We start from the raw sequence: 23,997 nt of genomic DNA, 5'->3' as shown, positions 1-23,997 counted from the left end.
CTGTTTTATCTTCTATGACAGTGTTTTTCAACCTTTTTTGGGCAAAGGCACACTTGTTTCATGAAAAAAATCACGAGGCACACCACCATTAGAAAATGTTAATAAATTTAACTCTGTGCCTATATTGACTATATATAAAGTAATTCTCTTGAATAGGAATCAAATAAACACAAAGAAAGTATTTTATAATTACTTTATTATGAAATATTAAGTAAACAAAATAGTGAAAAATTATAAAATTCTTGTCTTGTCTGCACCTACGGCACACCAGGCAACATCTTGCGGCACACTAACAGCGGTTGAAAAACGCTGTTCTATGAATGATATAATCTCCGACAAATTTTCAAGTTAAATTTATTTTTACTGCTACCACAAAAAAGAACAACTCTAGTTTTAACAACTCTTCTGCAAAAAGACATCCCAGAAGTATTCAGGAGATAAGGGAGGAAAGTCTGGGGAGCATGGTGGCGGGGTTGGGGAAGAGGGGGAGAGGGGAGTTCTCATTTATTAACCAAGCAAAGGTACTAATACTGTCCTACCTCAGACAGATGAATGACTCTAAAGTGCTTTAAAAGTACAGGGTGGCAGCTAACCTATTAAGTGGTATTACTTTCACTTCTTCTGGAAAATACTGGGTTTTAATATTTTAAATGCTTCTTTGATATCCTTAGTTACTTGTCCTCAAACCACATAATTTTTTAAAAATTATATTTTCTTTGGGATATCACAAATTAAATGAAGACTGTATTATAAAACAAGTCTTGCCCTAACCGGTTTGGCTCAGTGTCTAGAGCGTTGGCCTGCGGACTGGGAAGTCCCCGTTTGATTCCGGTCAAGGGCATGTACCCTGGCTGCAGGCACATCCCCAGCAGGGGGTGTGTAGGAGGTAGCTGGTCAATGTTTCTCTCTCATCGATGTTTCTAGCTCTCTATCCCTCTCCCTTCCTCTCTGTAAAAAGTCAATAAAATATATTTAAAAAAACAAACAAACAAGTCTTGATGTTTTCATGGTATTTGGAGAACATGGTATTTTGTCAACCATACATATAGTAGACAAAAACATGTTTAAATTTATAAGAAGTGTCACCTCGCCACTGAATCAAAGACAGTATAATAGAGTACTGTTTAATTAGCAGATGAAATTCTGCAAACAGGTCGACTTGAAAAACTGAATTTCAATGTACAACTGTGGTAGAGAGATTGACTTTAGTACCAATAACTTGCAATGACTCTGTATCTTCTACCCCATCCCTAACTTCTCCACGTTTCTGCTGCTACTGTATAGAAGTTGCTACAGTGAGAACTCCTAATCTAAACTACCATAATGTTAGTGATGTAAGAGTGAAGGAATAAGCAAGGGAGATATAACTTCATCCTATATAAAATAAGTAATAACAGCAAAAATAAGTTGCCATGAAAACAGCTCAGATGTCCATTATAAAACAACAGAAAAATTATAATCCTATCTAATAAAAGAGTAATATGCAAATTAACATCACTCCGCTATACCCACATGCCATGCCATATGCCACACCCACAATCCAATCAGGAGTGAATATGCAAATAAATCCAACCAAGATGGCTACAGCCACAGAGAGCAGAAGGGAGGCTTGGGTTTCCTGGCAATGGAGGAAGCCAAGCTTTCTGCTTGCTCTTGCTGGCCTAGGCCTCCACTCAAGGCTACAAAGTTTAAATGATAGAAGATACATAAATCCAAACAGAAATGGCAGCAGCCATGGAGCTGGCAAAAGAGGGAGGCTAGGGTTGCTTCCGGCGATGGAGGAAGCCAAGCTTTCCACACACCTAGGCCTCTGCTTAAGGCTGCGAAGTTTCAATTATAGAAGATACATAAATTTCAATAGAAATGCTGCCACCAGGAGCAAGCAGAAGGCTTGGCTCTGCTCCAGGCTACAAAGTTTCAATTGTAGAAGATAAATAAACCCCAGATACCAGGGCCTCTGCTTGGGTCGCCAGGGGGCGTGGCTGGCCTGCAAACCACCACAGGCCCCTCGCCCAGGCTGCCCCATGTCCCAAGGGAACCCCCACCTTAATCCAGGACATCCTTTAGGGCAAACCAGCTGGACCCCACCTGTATGCCAGGCCTTTATCCTAAATAATGAAAGAGTAATATGCAGATTGACCATCACTCCAACACACAAGATGGCTGCCTCCATGTGGTCAAAGATCCTGCCCCTATTTGGACACAAGATTGCCACCACAAGATGGCCAGCAGGGAGGACAGTTGTGAGCAATCAGGCCAGCAGGGGAGGGCAGTTAGGGGCGACCAGGCCTGCAGAGAAGGGCAGCTGGGAGGGACCCAGGCCTGTAGGGGAGAGCAGTTGCTGGGGACCAGGCCTGCAGGGGAGGGCAGTCAGGGGTGGAACAGGCTGGCAAGGGAGCAGTTAGGCATCAATCAGGATGGCAGGGGAGTGGATAGGGGGTGATCAGGCTGGCAGGCCGAAGTGGTTAGGGGCAATCAGGAAGGCAGGCAGGCGAGCATTTGGTAGTTAGCAGTCCTGGATTGTGAGAGGGATGTCCGACTGCCTAGTGGAACTGGGCCTAAGCAGGCAGTTGGACATCCCTCGAGGGGTCCCAGATTGGAGAAGGTGCAGGCTGGGCTGAGGGCCTCTAGTATATTCATATGATGGAATATTGCTTAGCAATATAGTGATCTATACAACAATATGGATGAATCCCAAAAACATTATAAATAAAAGTAGCCTCATACAAAAGAAGTACAATACTAGAATTCCATGTATATAGTTTGAGAAGAGCAAAACCAAACTATAGAACAATGATCAGAACAGCAGTTACCTTTGAGGAACCACTTGGGAAGGAGTATGAGGGAATTTTCTGGGGTGACACTAAGGATCTTATGTTGATGGGCGTTTCAGTTTTACAGGTACATGCATTTGTCAAAAATAATAGAATGTACACTTAAGAGTTATGCATTTCATCATATATAAATGTTATCTTTAAAGAAAAACTAAATACAGAATTATAATTAATGATATGCATGTTGAAGCATTTAGAAGGAAGTATATTGTCTGGAAAATACTGATAAAAATTCAGCAAAATATAAGATTGATGGCTGAATAGAGAGATGGGTAAATATTGATAAAATAAGCACATTTGTGGTAGAATCTAGGTAGTAGGAATACAGACATTCACTGTAAAATCCTTTCAACTTTTCTGTACGTTTAAAATGTTTCATAAATGTAAGAAAAAAATCAAACAAAAATTTGTACTTCCATGATCATAGCAGCATTATTCACCTCAGCCAAATTAAGAAAGCAACACAGTGTCTATGATGACTTTGGATAAATAAAATACAATATATACACACAATGGAATACTATTCACTTAAAAAGGTAGATAATTCTGACACATGCTACAATACTGAAGACATTATATTAAGTGAAATAAGCCAGCCACAAAAGAATAAATATTGTGTGATTCTATTTACACGAGGTATCTAGAGTAGTCACATTCATGGAGACAGAAAGTAGAATGGTGGTTGCCAGGGAATGGGGAAGGAAGAAATGGGGAGTTAGTGTTTATGAATACAGTTTCATTTGAAGACGTTAAGAAAGTTCTGGAGATAAATGTTGGTGATGGTTGCAAAACAATGTGAATGAATTTAGTGTCACAGAACTGTATACTTAAAATTAGTTAAAATTGTAAATTTATGTTATGTATATTTTATCATAATAAAAATATAAGTTGCAAAAGCTCATACGAATGTAACTACCTACTTTCACTATTTTCTGACCTTGCACTAAATATGCATTTCTGATGTAAAATATTACCATATTCTCGATTTTAAAATGCAAATGAGAATAATTAATTTCTCAATTGTTATTATGAATAGCAAAGTTCCTTCAAATTAATATTTTAATAAATTACACAACTAAAATAACATACTCATGTCTAAAAATTTATTTAAGAGGATGCATTTTTTTCTCTTCCTTTCTTAAATCTTAAATAAAAGCATAAAGTTAGCCTTAGTATACTGACTCTGCCTACTAAATCTTGTGCTTCTTTGTTAGGTTAATACTAACAGTTTTGCCAGATTTTCCAGCAGTTTCTCAAGACAAAAGCATGTAAATCACATCTGACATGTGCACAGATTTAAAACAAAGTGAGAAGGGAAAGAAATGAAGTCAAGAGAAAGGTGATCTCCCTCAAAATATTTGAAAGAATCAATAAACAATATGGAAAATGGTGTAACAATTATACCTTCAAAAGGATAGAAAAGAAAGAACTTAACTAAAAATGTAGCTCAATAAAAGGGATATTGGGAGTGCATTGGATAAGAATCTATGGAAAGCTAATGAATTGTATGAATGCTTTTGGGGGAACCAAGGGTAGCTAGCATTGGAATACTGTAATCTATTTTGTTCAAGTATTGGTACATTGCTACATTGATTCTAAAAATTTAAATTATATAAAGATTTAAAATATTATTTAAATATAATCAATAAGCATGCATTTAATGTATAGTCTCTATGGCACTGATCTGAGAAATAATGTGCATGACAATAATTATGCAGAAGTAATTTGTATCTGACGACTGATAAAAAATATTCTGCTCACATCACACATACTTTAAAAATTATTTAAATAATTCTTTACCCTTAAAAGAAATATATTTTTGAAAAACTGTAAATATTTGGGTCAATGATACAAACTGAATCACCATTAAAAATTATTAGGTTTTAAGATATATTTTTCTATATTTCTCTTCATATTGCCTACCTCAATTTCCACATTTCTGCAAATGGTTAAAAATGTAATAAAAGTTATAATTTAAACAAGAAATGAGTACACAGCACCTTGATGCTATAAGCTCGGACTTTAAACATCTGATATGTGAGGATAGCTTCCTGAGTAAATATAACTACAAAACTTTTTCCATTATATGTCATATAGACAATGTCCTAGTTACTGTTATCAGTAGGAAACACCATGTAACTTTCTCAAACTAGAAATATATGCCCAAATGTAATAGTTACAATTACAACTTGAATAAATAAACAAAATATATCAGGAACTATATTTAGACATAATAAAATAACTTCATTATTAAATATTAATATTTTATTTAAAAGTCATCTTACATATGTTCATGTGCTATAACAGTTACAGATCCAAATATGCATTTCAGGCAATATAATAATTGTGCTTATTTAAAATATGTGGGAATGCAAATGTAGCATATTTCATGACTATAATTAAATTTATTTATGTGCTCATAGCAAATTTTAAGTGTAATAATTTTTAGTTATATAAGGACAAGACTAAAATTGAGTTGAATGTGCTGGATAAACATTTTAAATACAGTTCTATACCATCCCAAAAAATCTTAGGCAACCAGTAGTGAAATATCTCAAGTTCATATGTCACATAGATAAACACAAAGAATGGAAAGTCCTCTCAAAACTGTAACTGTTCCCCAAACTATTATAGACAAATGTCATTTTTCTGATAAAGAGGTTAAAAATATTTAGTTAGCAACTTAACTTTGAAGTTACATACTTTTAGTCCATCACCCAGGCTTACCAAGTTGCTGTTTTATTTGATAGAGCTTTAAATATCATAAAGCAGTATCATTTATCTTATTTAGGATGTTAAGTTTAATTCTCATTTTAAGCTCTCATCTCCCTCATGGTCTTAAATTAATTCATACAAATCCCTGATTAATAATAGAAGGGCTTGCCATCAGTATTCAAAGCTCAGCCTGAGCTGTCATGGCTGAGAGGGCAGAAATCTGCTCGGAGCAATGAGAGAACCCAACTGAATTCTTGGAGCCTCAGTCTATGAATGTGTAAGCACTTCATCGAATGTTCTGGCAAGGTGGGATAAAGGTAGCTGCATGGGTAACAAACTGGAAAACCTGGGAGGCTACTATATCAAAGTAACTAAGTGATACAGAAAGCAATACATTTACAAGTTTTCCTTTTATTTTCACCAAAAAAAAGTGTTTATTAGTGTAAGCTGTTTGTGTTCTAGACACTTATGTTATCCCTTTCACTGCTGTCCAATAATCTTTGTAAAGGTCATGTGTGAATCTGATTTTCAGTACTATTTTTATACATTTATCCAAACCCAGAGAATGTACACCACCAAGAGTCAACCGTGAGGTACACTAGGAACTTGAGTGGTTCTGATATCTCAATGGAGGTTCATCCTTGGTTAAAAAAAACAAACAAAAAAAAACCATTCTTTTTTTTTTAATATCTTATGAGTGGTATTAATAATGAAGGAGGTTCTACATGTGTGGGGAATGGAGGTATGTGAGAAATCTTTGTATTTTCCTCTCGATTTTATTGTAAACCTAAAACTGCTCTAAAAAATTAAGTTTAAAAAAAAAAGAGGTAAGTGGCTTCTTCATTATAGTCTCATTCTTTATGCATATTATTAAGAATATCCAAGATAATTAAAATTTATTGAGTGATTACTATGTATGTGTCATATATTATTTACCTGCTTTCTATATATTAACTCATTTAACCCTCAAAATCATCCTGACACAGGTGCTATTATTATCACCATTTTACACATTAGGAAACTAAATCACAGAATGAACTTGAAAGGCCATATACCTAGAAAGTAACAGTGGTAAGACTTGAACCTATGTAGTCAGCTCATCACCATTATATTACACTATAGGCCCCATGCACAAAATTTGTGCACTCAGGAGGATGTCCCTCAGTCCAGCCTGCCCCCTCTCTAAGTCTGGGAGTCCTCAGGAATGTCCCTGTAGGGAGTGGGCCTAAGCTAGCAGCTGGACATCCTTAGCGCTGCCACGGAGGCCGCTGCTGCACTCGCCAGCTGTGAGCCCAGCTTCTGCCTGAGCGGTGCTCACCCTGTGGGAGTGCACTGACCACCAGGGGGCATCATAGCAGCCGACTGTTCCACTGTTCGGTCAATTTGCATATTAGGCTTTCATTATATAAGATTGCTTTTAGTTATTCATTCCTTCAAACATCCATTAATTAATCTTTTTTAAAGTTTTATTCCTTGCTCCCTCCTAACTTTTATTTTATTTTTTTGTTAATCCTCACTTGAGGATATTTTTCCATTGACTTTTAGAAGAAGGGAGGGAAGGAAGGAGGGAAGGAGGAAAAGGGAGGAGGAGAGATAGCCAGTGGGGGAGGGGGAGGGAAGAAGAGAAAGATACAGAAACAACTGAAAGAATGGAAAATTTTTGCCTCAAGGGAGCTGGAATCAAATGTGAGAAGGATGCAGGTAAGGGAGTACCTTTTTTTTTTTTTTTTAATTTTTAGGAAATTTTATTTTTTTAATTTTTTTTATTTATTTTAATATATTTTATTGATTTTTTTTTGCCCCCCTCCTTCCCTCCCACACATCCCCTCCCTCCCCAGAGTTTTGTGTCCATTGGTTGTACTTATATGCATGTATACAAGTCCTTCGGTTGATCTATTATCTCTCCCAGATCTTCCTCCCCTCCCCGCTGTAATTTGACAGTCTACTTGTTGATAAACTGTCTCTATATCTATCTTTTGGTTCATCAGTTTATAATGTTCTTTATCATCCACAAATGAGTGAGGCCATGTGGTGTTTCTCTTTCATTGATTGGCTTATTTCACTCAGCATGATGTTCTCCAATTCCATCCAGGTTGCTGCAAATGATGAGAATTCCTTCTTTTTTATGGCAGCATAGTATTCCATTGTGTAGATGTACCATAGTTTTTGGATCCAATCATCTGCTGACGGGCACCTAGGCTGTTTCCAAATTCTGGCTATTGTAGATTGTGCTGCTATGAACATAGGGGTGCATATATCCTTTCTGATTGGTGTTTCTAGTTTCTTGGGATATATTCCTAGAAGTGGGATTAGTGGGTCAAATGGGAGTTCCATTTTCAGTTTTTTAAGGAAACTCCACACTGTTTTCCACAGTGGTTGCACCAGTCTGCATTCCCACCAGCAGTGCATGTGTTTTTGTTTTTTTATTCAAGACATAATTTGATATTCTTTGAATTATCCACATATGTTAATTTTATAAAAAATTCTTAACTCAGGAGCACAAAAATAAAACAATAAAGTCAAGGGAAATAATCATACCTGATTCCCTAAGAAAAAGTATTCTGATCCTGAAAAGCAAAAGACCCCTAGCTGGAATCATGACCTAGTTTTATTATTTCACAATCTAGCATCTACTTTTCTATAGCTATGTTTTTCTTGACTGTTTCAATACTTGGGAGAAAACAAACAGTATTACTGGCTCCCCTTTACTGTAGAACTGGCAGCCCAGTGCACGAATTCGTGCACCTTAAAAGGAACTGTGGGCCATGAAGTTGTAGTGGGCACAGGGGCGGGTCTCAGCCCATCCTCCATGTCCTGCCCAGCCTCTCCCACTGTGGCTTCCGGTCCCCTGTCTTCCTGTAACCCCTCTCCTGCTGCCGCCAGGTGCTGGCAGCTGGTGCAAGCAGGGCCAGCACTGACAGCAGGTGTGAGCACTCAGTAGGACATGGCATGTGGGAGGAAAGAATTTTCAGTAACCACCATAGGCTCCCCCCAATGACAGTGACCAGCACCCTGCCATGGTCTGGCACTCCCACTCACCTGCTCCACCCTCCCGCTGCAGTCAACCCTATTCATGTTCCACGCTCTGCTGCCTGCTGTTGATGCTTACCATGTACTGGGTGCGCCCCCCGGTGGTCAGTGCACATCACAGCGACAGCTGTTCAGACATTCCATCCTTCGGTCTATTTGCATATTAGCCTTTTATTGTATAGGATTATAGCCTTACATTTTCAGTTCTAGATGTCACTGACAATATGTTACAGGAAAGATGTTGCCTAAAGTGAGGTAATATTGAGTGGGGCAGAAGTAGGTTTACAGTTGTTCATATGGAAAATAATAAAAGAATAAACTTTTTTCTGTAATCACAACTGTAAACCTACTTTTGCCTCACCCAGTATTAAGGGCTTACCTATACAGAGAGCTCTCAATTAATACATAGTTGATCATTTATCTACTCTACATATTATCTATGATCACTGCATGCCCTTTTCCTAACAATTGCCACCTGCTGGTCATTTCAATCAGCTTTCACTGTATTACCAAAGAATGAGAAAAGTAATTAAAAGTGAATTGAAGTTTGCTTCTTTTTTAACAACTAAAATTCAGGGACAATTTAAGCTCAATAAATAGTATTATTCACAAACAAATATACTTAAGAAGTAATATATTTTACAAAATACATTTAAATAGTGGGCTCACATTTAAATGATTGGATTTATCAAAATTCTGAGTTTTCTAGAGTAAAGGACAATATACCATGTAAGATATAATGATAGAGAACACTAAAGCTATTTATAGTATTTCTTTATACACACATGCGCGCGCGTGCGTATTTTTAATTGATTTTAGAGAGGAACGTGAGGGGGAGACAGAAATATTTTTAATTGATTTTAGAGAGGAATGTGAGGGGGAGACAGAAATATCAATGAGAGAGGGTCACTGATTGGCCACCTCCTGTACTTCCCACACCAGGGATCGAGCACGCAGTCCACATGTACCCCGACCTAGAATTGAACCCTAACTTACTACTTCATAGGTTGATGTTCAACCACTGAGCCCCAACAGCTGGGCTAAATATTTTTATTCTAGAGGTCTGATGCATGAAATTCGTGCAAGAGTAGGCCTTCCTTCCCCTGGCTACTGGCACCGGCTTCCCTCTGGCACCTGGGAACCAGACTTCCCTATGGTCTCTGGCAGTCACCTGGGACCCAGGCTTCCCTCACAGCCCTGCTTCATCCAGAAGGTCGACCATAATATTGTGCTTTTATTATTATAGATTTCCTATAGGTCTTACTTATGTTAATAGTCTTCCCTTTATAATAAACAAATATGAATAATTTGAGTACAAGTTTCACCTAATAACTTCTGTATCATAGACAGAAATATGATGAGAACAGACACAAAAAGTATCTTCACTGGTGTCAACCATCTCATTTAGATATTCTGACATTCTCTTAACCATACTGTACTTTGAGTTGTAGTTCACAGGCCTGCATTTAGAAAAAACCACTGGGGCAGAACAAGAAAGCATAAGAATATAATCACAGGACATGTTTTTCATACCTCTTCATCTTTCATATTCACATCCACATTTTTTGATTTGATGACTTTGGATATATGATCAATGTTGTTTTCTCTGCAGTAATCAAATATGTTTTTGTCTTCTTCCCTAATGAGAATAAAAATAATAAGTCACATTTTTAACACAACCTGATTGCTGCTGACAAACATGAACAAAATCTGTTTTTATAAAGGATTTTACACGAACAATAATGGATTTTCAATAAGACATAATACATCCAACCTCTGAAAAAGACAAAAGTTCTTATCTATATATAAGAAGCACTGTAATCTCTGTATGGAGGCACCAAAAGATCAGAATACAGCTTACTGCTTGTTTTATAGGACAATAGAATGACAAGTTGTTACTCAAATTATACACACACACACAGAGACATACACATGCACACAAATAATTTTCTTTAGTGAAAGATAACTACAGCATCGTAAAATTCAGAAATCCTACATGAGTTAATAGAAACAAAATCTGAGAAGCATACTAGGTATCCAACCCCACTCTAAGTACATTGATATACTGAATTCATTTACTCTTATCCAACAACTTCAGAAAGAACAAGTAAGAGATTACATGATCTTCCAAAAGGCATCAAATTTATCAAAGGTAGAACAAGAGAGCTAGAACTCACTCAGATCAATTGATTTTATATATAGTACATTTTTCTATTATATCTAGATACATTTTGACTAGTCAACTATAATCTATCCTAGACACAAAAGCAGTTCCTAACAGGAGGTCTTTGAGTTCTCTAAAATAGGATACAGAACTATCTCTGTAAATGCATGTGCATTTTTCTGAATGTGTGTGTTGTATGTTTCTGTGTGTGTGTGGGGGGGGTCGGAGGAAGGTAGCTTCAATGAGATTCTCAAAAGGATAATCCTTGGGAATATTAACAATGAAACTGTTTCCTATGTGGACTACATTTTCTGGATAGGCTTAAAAGAATGCAATTTGAGCTCTAAAAACTAGTGCTTTATAATCTCAAGACTATGTTTCCATTCATCAGAAATTAAAGCACCTAGCCACAGGAGTCCTCCTATTTTAAAAGCCAATTTAAATACTTTATACCCTATAAGAATTATTTTCAGCCAGAGATAATTACATTAAAATACACTACTTTGGCCTTATTCAACTAAGTTTTCCTTATGCATTTGTTGTATTCAATTGATCACTTACTACAAGCAAGGCACTGGGCAAGATTCTATTGATAACAGGTAACAAGGATAAGCAAAAAGCTTTGCATTCAATATATGCACAGTAGAGTTGAGATGATAATATCGATACATCAGTAACACTGGGTATAACTGGATCTTTAGAAAGGCCTAAAAAAGTACAGAGGAGAAACAGTCTGCCTCAAGCTGGAAAAAATGAGATACATGTGCAGGAAATCATGTTTAAAAGCAATACAGAGGTGTTCGGAGAAGTCTGAAAGGAGAAGTCTGATTTTAAAAATTAAGGTTGCAAATGGTACCACTTTAGCTATATTTAACTACGACAAACAAACAAACAAACAAACAAAAAACCACACAAACAAAAAAAAACCCCCCCGTTTCAATGAAAACGTGTGTTCAGAATACCAACTTGGTAATAATAGGGACCTATTTTCCTCCAGTCCAGTAACAGAGACCCCTCTAATTCAGAGGCAGCAACTTCAACTGTGAGAGAAAGAGCTGAGTCATTTTGTCATCATACAAAATATACTAGTTACCAATTGTTTTGAATTTTAAAATAAAGGGGAGCTGATGGTGGGGCACAGAAAGGAAAATAAGAAGGACCCTTGGGATGTCAGTTACTCATACCCAATAACATGTAAGTGCTATTCATAGATAAGAGGACCTTCTGCATGGTCCCTCTTCTTGAATCCCAAATGTGCATGTATACTTATGCTTAAACAGTGTAAAAGAGTAAATATAGTATGAACATATTCATATTTTTATTTTGCTTAATATGTTGTCAATGTTCCTTATGTGAATCAAATATTCTGATTTGATATAAGAATTTTTGGAGGGCAGAGGCAGTTTTTCATCTGAATACCTGCTTATTGTCTGCACTTTATCATTGCTAAATATGTCAGGCACACAGAAGTATTTAAAAAAATATTTCAGGGTAGAGTACACAATGTAAATTAAGTATAAAAAAGAAATTCAATAAAATCACCAAAAATGATACAAAGTTGAATGACTAATATTAAAAAAAAAAAAAAAAAAGTGATAAGGCTTGGGCTTAGTTGTTGAATAGTTCTCTATCCTCACTCCAAGTCTGACTTCTCTTACTTGCCAGCAAACAAGCTGTCAATACAATGTCACCACCTAGTGGCCAAAATGGAGAAACATCGGGAGCACTATCTTTCCACATCTCCTTCCTTTCTTGCCCCTAACAAGATTATGTACAATATACAAATCAAATTCTCTCTTTCCCCTCTACATTTCCCTGTCAATACAATCTCCCAGAGGCAAACTCTCCTTTGGATCCATACTTAAAGGAAACATGTGCAAGTGATTCCAACCATTACCAAATACAGTAGAGCCTTAATACATGTTAGTGACCTCCTACATGTTCTCAACTTATCTTCCTTTCTCTTATGTTTCTTACTCAGTTATTGTTCTCCCACTTTCAATATAAGAAATAAGTTATCAAATCTGTTCTTTATGAATGAGTATAAGTTATGTTTGTGACTACTTTCAAGGATGTAGTCCCTCCCACATTATCCCTAGCACAAGACAGAATGTCTCTCTTTGATTACTCCAAATTTCCCAAGAATGACAGAAAATATATTTGTATATTTGAAGGAAAAAAAAATCACTGGCTTTCTTTGAAAAATAAAGGCACACCCTTATGAGAAAGAGGGATGGTGTAAGTATGGCCATCTTTCATCTACCACATCTTTCATGGACTAAAACCTTGCCCATTCCTAAATATGCTATCTGTACCACAGTATCCCAGTAAACAGACAATGGAAAATTATTTATTGAATAAAAACACAAAGAAGAGTAAGCCAATATCCACACAAACAGGTATAGACAAATGCTCCCAATTCCTCAAACTAAGGGATGTATATCTGTGGGCTCTGGAGGTATAGAAAGACCTTTAAAGGGATATGTAGGTATGGAAAATTTTATGTGAATCTATTTTCAGCTCTATTTCTATATAAATGCACTCTTTCCTAAACTGATCTACCTGAAAAGGCTCTTGAGGTAAAGATTTCATCACCATTCTCCTTTCAACATTCCCTCAGCTTAGTCACTATTCCTCACCCCTAGTTTACAAAAGAAAGGCCCATACTACCTCTCTCCTTACTATGGTCTACTTCTAGAAAGTATAACCAAAAGACTGTACTAAGAATTAGTAAACTATTATTAATTAAACTTTGTTATTCCTGCCGAAACCGGTTTGGCTCAGTGGTAGAGCGTCGGTCTGCGGACTGAAAGGTCCCAGGTTCGATTCCGGTCAAGGGCATGTACCTTGGTTGCGGGCACATCCCCGGTAGGGGGTGTGCAAGAGGCAGCTGGTTGATGTTTCTCTCTCATTGACGTTTCTAGCTCTCTATCTCTCTCCCTTCCTCTCTGTAAAAAAAATCAATAAAACATATATTTTAAAAATAAATAAATAAATAAATAAATAAACTTGGTTATTCTTTTGCATAAAAATACTTTTGAACATACTAGGAACGGTTTGGGGGGAAATATCAACTCTAGGTTATACTGTCTCAGGATATAAAATCTTCCATGGTATCAAATAAAGGGACAATTTTGGTAAAACTTTGGTGTTGGGAAGCCCTTTATAACTAACATTAGAGGATGAAGAAAAGTAAAAACAAAAAAACTAACTTGATATTAAACCCTGTCTCATTCTAATATAAATAATATTCATCTGTTAAACTATGTATTTTTAAAAACTTATCTCATTGACGAATTTTCAATAAAAGTTACCTTATGGTTAATAATTATTTAACAAGATTTATTATGTATGTTGATCAACTGTATAGAAATAATTGTAACTCAAATGAGAAAAATAGTTAATGCTTTAAAGCTTTGGGGTAACAAAAATTTAAATTTAATCATATATTTTTTTTGTTGCAGAGAAGAATTATGAGTGTGATAAGGTTACACGAAATATATTACTTTGAAATAAAATTATGTGAGAGAAGTAGAAATGATGTACAATTTCTGTTAAAGAACTTGTTCATGTATTTTTAAGTCAAGATCAGAATTGTATTTAGTTAAACTTTATTTTGAGGCCATTGAAGATTCACATGCAGTCGTAAGAAATAATGTTTGGACCATTTTCCCAGTTTCTCTCAATGGTAACGTGTTCCTTTAAAAAAAAAAGGGGAGGGGGGATTATTATTATAGCACTTAGATTCCATTGGATATATCTAAAAAATGTTTATTCTATGTTTTCATTATTTACAAAACGCCAGAGATTTTGCCCTTGAAAATTATTTAAGTTTTTAATTAATTTTTTTAGATACCTTAAAAAAGTAAAAGAGAACATAGTCTCTACATCAGCAAGAAAGTTTTTTGAGTACCAATATTTTAGAAAGCAGAGGCCGAAAGCAAGGAGCAGGCTAATCAAGAATGATCAAAGAAAGCTCTATAGGAGAGTTGACATGACAACCTAGCTTTGAAGGATGAGATGACAACACAGGTGGGTAACTGAAAGATTCCGAAGAAAAGAAAGAAAAGTATCATCAAAATGAAATGTTCAGGGGAACCTCAAGCACTTGGTTATGGTCGAGTATTGGGAGATAAGGTTAGAGGGATACGCTGAACATAGATCCCAAAGAGCCTTGGCACACTCACTGCATATAAGGTAAGGAACAAATGTAGGTAATGAGTTAGCTGGAGAACAAAACAGTTATTCACCTTTCAAAACTTGAATAAAGGGAAGTAAAACTGCCCTCTTAAATTTAAATAAGCTACTAATGAGAGGAAAAAGGAATGTCTTCCTGATAGACTTGAAGAACTACTTGATTCAGACACTAAACTTAACACATCTAAAACAAAACAAAACAAAAAACAAAACAAAACAAACAAAAAAAAAACAGACACAACTGAGGGGAGCAAAGTTAGTGATGCCAATTTAAACACAGACCAAAAGAAACAATCTAAGGAAAAGAGCATTCTGAAGTATTTCCCCGCTGGGAGATGGTTTGCTCAGGAGGCATCATGAGAAGCTTGGTGAAGTTGGTGTGTAAGGCTTATCTGGGAGGAGCAAAATAGATAAAGTTAATTCCTAACTCAGGGATTAGACAGTAGTCATAGCTGTCATGTTTAGCCCATGAAAAGTCCCCATTTTTATTAACATTTAATTCAAATTTTAGATGTTAATTTCACCTTTGTAAAACATTCAATCTTACCAAAGACCGTAAATCTTACCAACATACCCATCCAATCTTACCAAAAGCCTATACTATGATCACCAGGTAAAATTATCAAAGACCACAAATGAGAGTCTATGCTATGATCCCCAGATAAAATCTTGCAAATAGTAGAGTATTCTTTCTGAAATACCTTGATCCTAAGCCCTGAAGGAGGCAAAACACTTGGGCAGTAACTATGCTCAAGAAGCCTAGAATTCAGACCAAGGCATTTTAAAAAGTGTTTGTTTTTGTTGTTGTTCTTAAAATCCTGGATGACAAATAGTCATTTAGAAATTGTTCATAAGTTGCCAGATTACACTGCTTCTAAAATAAATGTTTTGGTTTTTTCCCCCATATCTTAACATTTCTTTTCTTTTCTTTTTTTAAAAAAATATATTTTATTGATTTTGTACAGAGAGGAAGGGAGAGAGATAGTTAGAAACATCGGTGAGAGAGAGTCATCGACCAGCTGCCTCTTGCACACCCCCTACTGGGGATATGCCTGCACCCAAGGTACATGCCCTTGACCGGAATCGAACCTGGGACCCTTCAATCCCCAAGCCGACGCTCTATCCATTGAGCCAAACCGGTCCCGGCATATCTTAACATTTCCAATAGATCTTACAATGTGTGACATCTTATAATTGATTAGTGGCTTTAAAAAAATGATGTTCTGAAACCAATAGTGTTTTAGAGTCCAAGAAATAATAGGATAGGTTTAAATTATACAGTGCCAAATGGACAAGTGAACTATAACTGAAAGAATTCATATAGGGTATACTGAATCACAATCCTCCAATTCAGAATGCTTACTGCTAGATCTGCAATTAGTATCATTTATGGGAAATAACGAGTTAGTTCCCCCCCCTCCTGTTATGTGACATGGCAACATCTTCTTTTACCAAGTAATAACTATTTTCAGACTGTGATATATAAGTAGTATACCTAAAGGACTAGAAAATTCAAAAAGCCTCAAATACCAAGTTCTACTTATTATTTTATATGTTATAACATATTTTTCTCAAACAAGCAATGACAAAGGAAAGATCAATGTATACTTCTTGTAGATAACTCATTATACTTGAAGTTATTTAGCATGATTTATAAAGACACCAGTTACTGAAAATAAATTTTCACCTCTTAAAGTCTGCTTAACTCTAAAAAAGTTGGTTGAAAATTTCTGATACTTTCAACGCCTATAAGAAAAAACAGTTCAATTCTGATCAATTCTTGCAAAACCAGTGGCTCAATCAGAAAAATATACAGAATCCCTTGACTAACAGGCTCTGTAGAGCTGAGTTATATTCTCAACCATTAAGGTTAAGTCTAAAATCAATATAAACAATTAATCCAAAGAAGACATCATCATCATCATCATCATCATCATCATCATCACCATCATCTTGTATACTGAAAAATGAAAGACTAAAGTCTAATTTTACCAGTAAGGCACATTTTTGAAAACATTAAGTAGAATGAGATTTAATTCAAAATTTAAACTGAAGATATTTACTACATTAGTATAATAACAACTGTCAAATTTGATTTCATCAGTTAGAGATTACAATTGTAGCAGTTAAGAGCAGAGTTACAACCATGTGACCTTAGGCAAGTAAGTTAATTTCTGAGTCTCAGTTTCCTCATCTATTAAATACAGATACAGTATTAATAAAACCTACATCTCATAGAATCATTCTGGTTACTAGCTTACAAGAAGTAGTCAATAAATGTTAGCAATTTTACCATAAGGTTTTAGCATATACTGTAAGCTGGGGTCATGTATCATATATCCTTATATAACACTATCAATCAATTCATCTAACAAAGATTAATTGACCTTCAAGGAAAAAATAAGCCAATGTAGTTGGAGCAGATTGAACAAAGAGGTGATGCAGAAGGGAAAATTGGCATTAGATGAAGATGATGAGGGGCCCTGTAAGACATGTGAAGGATTTAAAATTTTATCCTAAGTGCTATAGGAAATCATTAAAAGGTTTTAAGCGGGAGAGTGATATGATGAGATCCGAGTTATAAATCCGGGGAAGAGACAGCACAGGAAGAGAGAAATACAGTTTCAAACTGTCTGTAGTGTTTTAGAGTAGCAATGATCATGCAAAGGGCATAATAGTGGCAATAATAAAAAGTAGAAGAATGTGGATTATTTTTGAACCTGAAGAAACAGAATTTTTAATATCTTAGGGGATGAGAGAGTAGAACAATATGACGAAGACGTAGAAACAACATATCCATAAGTATATACATCTTTATATGTGTGTACACACATACATACACTAAACTATGTAAACAAGTCTAGGTGCTTAGTATTTCACAGGTATCACTTATAGAAAAAGAAGAAAAATATTAGAAAAAAGTTTAGACAGAAAAGAGAGAACAAAGTAGAGAAAATGAAAAGAGGGCAGAAAAAAGAAAGGAGAGAGGAAGAGAAAATTAAGGATTGGTTTCAATTGTTGAGTGATTCTCTTGTTCAGAAAAGGCTGTTGATCTGCAAACAGGTAGACTTGCCTATATGCTTGGTTGACATCATGACACTGAAGACACAGGAGCTAAATAAAGCGCATAGGAAAAGGGTGACTATGAGAGCCAGGAGACTCTTACAACAGTTACTGTTTATGTCAAGACCCATTTGTCTCAAGGGACCCATTTTCACATAATCTATAATTATCTCTTCGCTTTAATCGCCTTGTCATTCCTGAGGCTCTCATGGGCACTGGAAGAGGAAAAGCTCATTAACTAAACCTTTTCTCCTCTCTCCAGCCACCCATGGCTTTTAATTGCTTGGTGTGTTATTATCTAGGAGTGCAACTGGGATCATTTTCATAAGAAAGGGAGGTAGAGAGGAGGAAGGGAGCCATGAGTCCCTGAGGTATGCACCACAGACAAACCTTTGCTTTCTCAATTATTTATGCCAGCTGAGGTTTTACAGGCTGAATAAATCCATAACTCAAGTTCATTCTAAGCAGTCAGATTCTCAAGGGGGAGTTTCCCACTTGCCTATCCACACTTGTGTAGTCCTCAAAGAATAACCAGAATGTAACAAGACATATGTCATCCAATTTATCACCTATCACCAAAGTGTTAACACAATGTTGATCATGGGCAACACAGTGAAATAGGGAAGTATTTCACTATTACCAGCCAAACAGATGAAAGGAAGCAGAATAATATTTTTGATGCTAATGGCAGTGGTATTAATGGGACAGTGGTATCCCAGAGTGACTTAACTTACTGGAAGCATAAAAATCCAAAATTTCAATTAAAAAATAATACTACTGAAGCCTAAGAATCTTACAGATTTGTTAAAAACAGAAACTCCCACAAAAAAGATTGCTATAAGGCTCTGAATAAATAACTACATGGAATTTTACACCATTTCATTTTATAAGTCACTTACAATAAAATAATATTCATTGTAGCTTTTTCTCCAATCATACTCTTTTAGAGAACAACATTGTATAAGTGGCAGGCTTTTATACTACCTTTATTCAGTTTGTATTTTCACCAAAAATTATAAAATTAAAGCATAAAATAATTACATTCACTTTCATTTTTAACACCATTTTATAATCAGAACTAAATAAAGAGCAGCCAATGAAGAGACATTTCTAAAGTATTTTCGAAATCCATATTGTTTAAAATTTTTAACTTTCTAAGTCAAAAATGAAAGAATCTCTTTAAAATTCTACAGGCCTTTGTGTCTGACCACAACAGTGACCTCTGGTATTTTCTGCCAAAACAGTTCATTTGTCTCACAGAACAACTAATCAATTCTAGAGCCCATCAATCATTTTAGCTGTATACTGCTCTGGTCTTGCTTAAAGAAGGTCCAGATGGCTGCCTGTGTAAGTGGGATTAATAAAATTCTGATAGATTACATAGCATCAAACTACAAAATATAACAGGGAAGATCAAATCTTATTGCAGGGTGAGATGGATATTTAAAGGCTTCATGTATTGTATTTTTAATTCTTGTCCTAATTCTAGATAAAACTTTATGTGCCAACTTCTAGATAAAACCTTCCATGTATACAACTCATCCAAATGTTTATTAAGTCACTATATTATGTAGTACAGAACCAAATGACTCTGCAAATTCCTAAACTTATTTACCAGAGCTTTTTCTGTCAGTCCTCAGTATAAATGAAACACAACTGATCTCAAGACTAGAGTAACTGTGAGCAACAAGATTTTTGACTCTCTTGCTTCTATAGTTTCAAACACAGATCTAATAGCATTGACTCTCCCTTCCCTGTTTTCCAATTTCTTCTGTAAAAGCAAACAACCATTACCACATTCTATAACCAGACTGACATGTGATTCTTAGCTCTTACATAAGTCCTATGTCCTGGGTGTTAACTGTGGAGACTCTGAGTAACAATACTATTAAAGCTAACAGTGACATAGTATCTTATTTTGTGCCAGATACTGTTCTAGGATGCCTGTATGTGTGTATTCCTATAATCCACATAAGTACTACATGAGAAAGGTACTGTAGTTATTTACCCCAACTTATAAATAACTTGTTCAAGGTCATGGGACTAATAAGTGGTGGAACCAACATTTGAATGCTGGCGGTTTGGCTCCATAAGTTTTTGTACTTCATTAGCCTCACACTATGTCCCTTCCATTATACTACAGAACCATTAACTAGGAGGAACTGGGTCAGGGCTCTGGAAAGTTAACACAGAGATCTGTACCTATGAAATTATATTATCGCTTTCTCTGACAGAATGGAAATAAAGGCCAGAACCAAAACAGGCAGGGAGCAAGTTCAGAATTGGCCCCAGTGGTCCATGGCTCAAAAGCATTTACAATAAAACTCAAGTGGGCCCTTACCTAGCCGAGACCGGTTTGGCTCAATGGATAGAGCGTCAGCTTGGGGACTGAAGGGTCCCGGGTTCAATTCCGGTCAAGGGCATGTACCTTGGTTGCGGGCATATCCCCAGTAGGAGGTGGGCAAGAGGCAGCTTATCGATGACTCTCATCGATGTTTCTAACTCTCTATCTCTCTCCCTTCCTCTCTGTACAAAATCAATAAAATATATTAAAAAAACAAAACAAAACAAAAAAAAAACCTCAAGTGGGCCCTTACCTTATCAGATACAGAAAAGCTGCCAGGACAATGGAGCCTTAAGAAATGGGTCAGCTGATTTCTCAACAGAAACTATGCAGTCCAGAAGGGATTGGCAAGAAATATTCAAAGTCATGAACAGCAAGAACTCCTGTGTCCACCTTAATATGTGAGTTGAATTAAAATCTCTACTGTATATAAAAATGCGATATTATTTGTTATATTTCTTATGATCCAATTCTAAATACAGGTATTGATTTAAATGTAAGAGTCACTTCTTTGGGAATTGGATGGAGAGTAATCAGGTAGGTAAACTCTTCCAGTGTAGCTAAGCTCCATATTAGGAATACTCCAAATTATCTAGACATTTACTCTCACTTCAATTGGAGTACATGTGATTTGCTTTCTGTTTTATAGAGGCACTGTAATTAGTCAGGTCACTGGACATTCCAAAAGAATAGTGCTCAGCATGTCATTTTGAAAAATACTAGAGTCTGGGATCCCTTAAAGAAATCAGCACACAAAATAAGGATCATTACTACTTATAGATAAGCAATTGCTATTATTAGAAAGTATGTATGGTGATTTTTAAAAAGCAAAGTCAAGAAACTACCTCAATTTATTTTCCTAACTAAACTATCAGTTCCGTGGGGAAGCAGATCTGAACATTCAATAAACTTTGGTAGGGTTAGAGTTCTAAGATGGAATTTTTAAGTAGACTCTAAAGATGGAATATATAAATTAAGAGTCCCAAAATATTTTTTTAATATATAGGAGTTAAGGGGCAGAGGCGTTAAGCTCTGAAAATGTGTTTTAAACTATGCTTCCTCAAAACTGAATGGGCTCCTCAGGAGTTCTCAGAGACCCAAATAGGTATCAGGATAGCAAATGTACTCCAGGCCAGTATCAGCCTTAAAGGGTATCTTTATTCTCCTTAATTCTCCATTAGCCTTTCCCTTTCAAAACCCAAAAAACATTTAATCTTAACAAAAAATGGTGTGCTTGCTAAGAAAATAGATTCAAGAGCGGACAACTAGTATTAACTGACTGATCATTAACTGGAAACTATGAGCATTTAAAGTTTTTGATTCACAGTGTTATCAGTAACTTCCCTCCCGGAATGCTACCTGGGAGTTCTTATCATCACTTCCTTATGTGGTGGATAATGTGATCAAACTCTTTTGCAAGAGTGAAGCATAACAGTTTGGTACAATTTCCTCTTCATTCTCTTCAATAAATTTAGATAATGCCAATTTTCCACTTAAAGATTAGAGCTCCTTTACTTTACGTTAATGAGTAAGAAAAGTAAAGTTCAGATAACTCAAAAAGAGTAAGAACATCAGAGATTCCTATTTTGTTTTTATCTGTAAAGGAGCAATCTTAGAAGAATGTGTCACATGACTTTAAAGCAAGACAGAATTCTTTTCCTGATTTACACAAACAGTGCTGAAAGAAAAAGATTACCCAATAAATTTTATACATAACATCAAATTTAAGATCTTTATTAAATACAAAATGACCTTTAAAATTTTTTTCTTTAAAAAATAAAATGTACTATATTAACCATTTCTAAGTGTACAGTTCAGTAGAGCTAAGTAAATTCACATTGTTGTGCAACCAATCTCCAGAACTTTTCCATCTTGCAAAACTGAAACTGTGCCCATTAAATAACAACTTCTCCCTTCCTCCAGCTCCTGACAACCACCATTCTACCTTCTATTTATGTTGATTATTCTTCAAACCTCATATAAGTAGAAGCATATAGTATTTATTTTTTTGTGACTGGCTCATTTCACTTAACATAATGTCCTGAAGGTTTACTCATGTTCTAGTATGTTTCAGAATTTTCCTTCCTTTTCAAAGGCTGAATAATATTCCATTATACATATCATATTTTGTTTATTCAATGGACACTTAGGTGGTTCTATCTCTTGGCTATTATGAACAGTGCTCTATGAACACAGTGTGTCAAATATGTCTTTCAGATTATCTTTCAATCCTTTGGTACAGAACTAGAATTAGAATTACTGGGTCACAGACTAATTCTCTGCTTAGTTTTTTGAGGAACTTCCACATTTTTCTTATAGTACCATTTTATATTCCAAAGTGGTCTTTACTTTGTAGCTAGAATGAATGAACTATAAAAGTTAAAATCTTTAAAATAATGGTATTTTGAGAAAAACTAACAACAAAAATCCAAAGCTTTAGATTCTCTGAGACACAAATCCTTGACCTACCAAATATTTATATAGTGGGAAAGGTTACTATCTGGCACTGATTCAGACACACTGATTTTAATGATTATACATCTTAAAAATCCTTTCCTGCCATTTATTATTTTATTAGATATACCACCAAATCAGTTTCAGGTTAAGAAAAAGTTCTTCACAAATGCAAGTTTTCAGGATCAAAAATATATAAATACACACACAATATATATCCAGATATAGATAGATATCCCTATTATCAAAGACCAGAAAAAAAATTACCTGATGATTTCTTCATGATACAGAGAACTAACAACTGGTCCACCAAAACCAGTATTTGCTTCTTTTCCTTTCTTCTCTGGTGACTGGGGTGAGGGGTGGGGTGGGGGGAGGAGATAAAAGGTATAAAAAAAAAAAAAGGCACAAGGGTTAAAACAATGTGTATTTAAACTGGTTACAAAATACTACTTTGCAAAGGATACATAACTAAAAGTTTGACCATCTACTATTTCTCAAGGCACACTAGTATCAATTTCAAGATGGTATCAAAAAGGCAAGTAGACTTTCAGGTCATCACAGCAGTGGAATGAGTACCCACTAGCAAGCTATGTTCATTCCATTAGTGCCTGTGAAGTCACCTAAAAGCCATTCCCCTAACTGATTATAAGATGTTAGCTATGTTCAAGTAGAAATATGGATGTTCCATGTGGGAAAATGAGGCCCTGGCCACACATCGATGTTTCTCTCTCTTTTCCCTTCCTCTCTCCCTCCCTCCTTTCCACTCTCTAAAAAAATTAATGGGAAAAATATCCTCAGGTGAATATTAAAAAAATAAAATATGAAATAAAGGTGATCAGGAAAATCATATCTACATTAACAAAATTAAAATCCCCCCAAAAGAAAGAACCTAAACTGCATAGTAAAACCTAAAATTCAACCATAAAGAAAATATTTCAGGTGGTAAAAAGGAAGAAGGTAGAAGGGAGAGAGAAAATGAAATATAAACTAAAAGGAAAAAGAGCCAAATAAACTCTTAGGGAAACACATTCCAAAATCAAATATTCAATTCTCTGTCCCTTGATATTCTTAAAAAACACAAGATGAAGATTAAATTTAGAAATAAGATTCTTCCAAAACATGTAATGTGGAAGCAGTGAACTTGGATGTTATTACTGTCTGAAAGGCTTAAATTGCAACTTTTGGAAAAGCCC

At 35.6% G+C, this 23,997-nt stretch overlaps 1 protein-coding gene across 1 annotated transcript in view; it reads right to left on the bottom strand.

Moving 5' to 3' along the window:
* Window positions 1-23,997, bottom strand: part of ACBD6 (acyl-CoA binding domain containing 6) — a 125,258-nt gene that overhangs the window by 57,933 nt on the left and 43,328 nt on the right. The window contains exons 4-5 of the mRNA XM_036442121.1: window positions 23,069-23,151; window positions 10,113-10,218 (exon numbers count right to left, since the gene is read on the bottom strand). Coding sequence (XP_036298014.1) covers window positions 10,113-10,218; window positions 23,069-23,151 — 189 coding nt within the window. The remainder of the gene's footprint in view (window positions 1-10,112; window positions 10,219-23,068; window positions 23,152-23,997) is intronic.

The sequence above is a fragment of the Pipistrellus kuhlii genome, unplaced genomic scaffold (genome assembly GCF_014108245.1).
Source record: "Pipistrellus kuhlii isolate mPipKuh1 unplaced genomic scaffold, mPipKuh1.p scaffold_m20_p_18, whole genome shotgun sequence".
NCBI classification, from domain to species: Eukaryota; Metazoa; Chordata; class Mammalia; order Chiroptera; family Vespertilionidae; genus Pipistrellus; species Pipistrellus kuhlii.
Note: the sequence above shows the minus strand (reverse complement) of the source record. Positions and strands in the feature narration are given on the sequence as shown.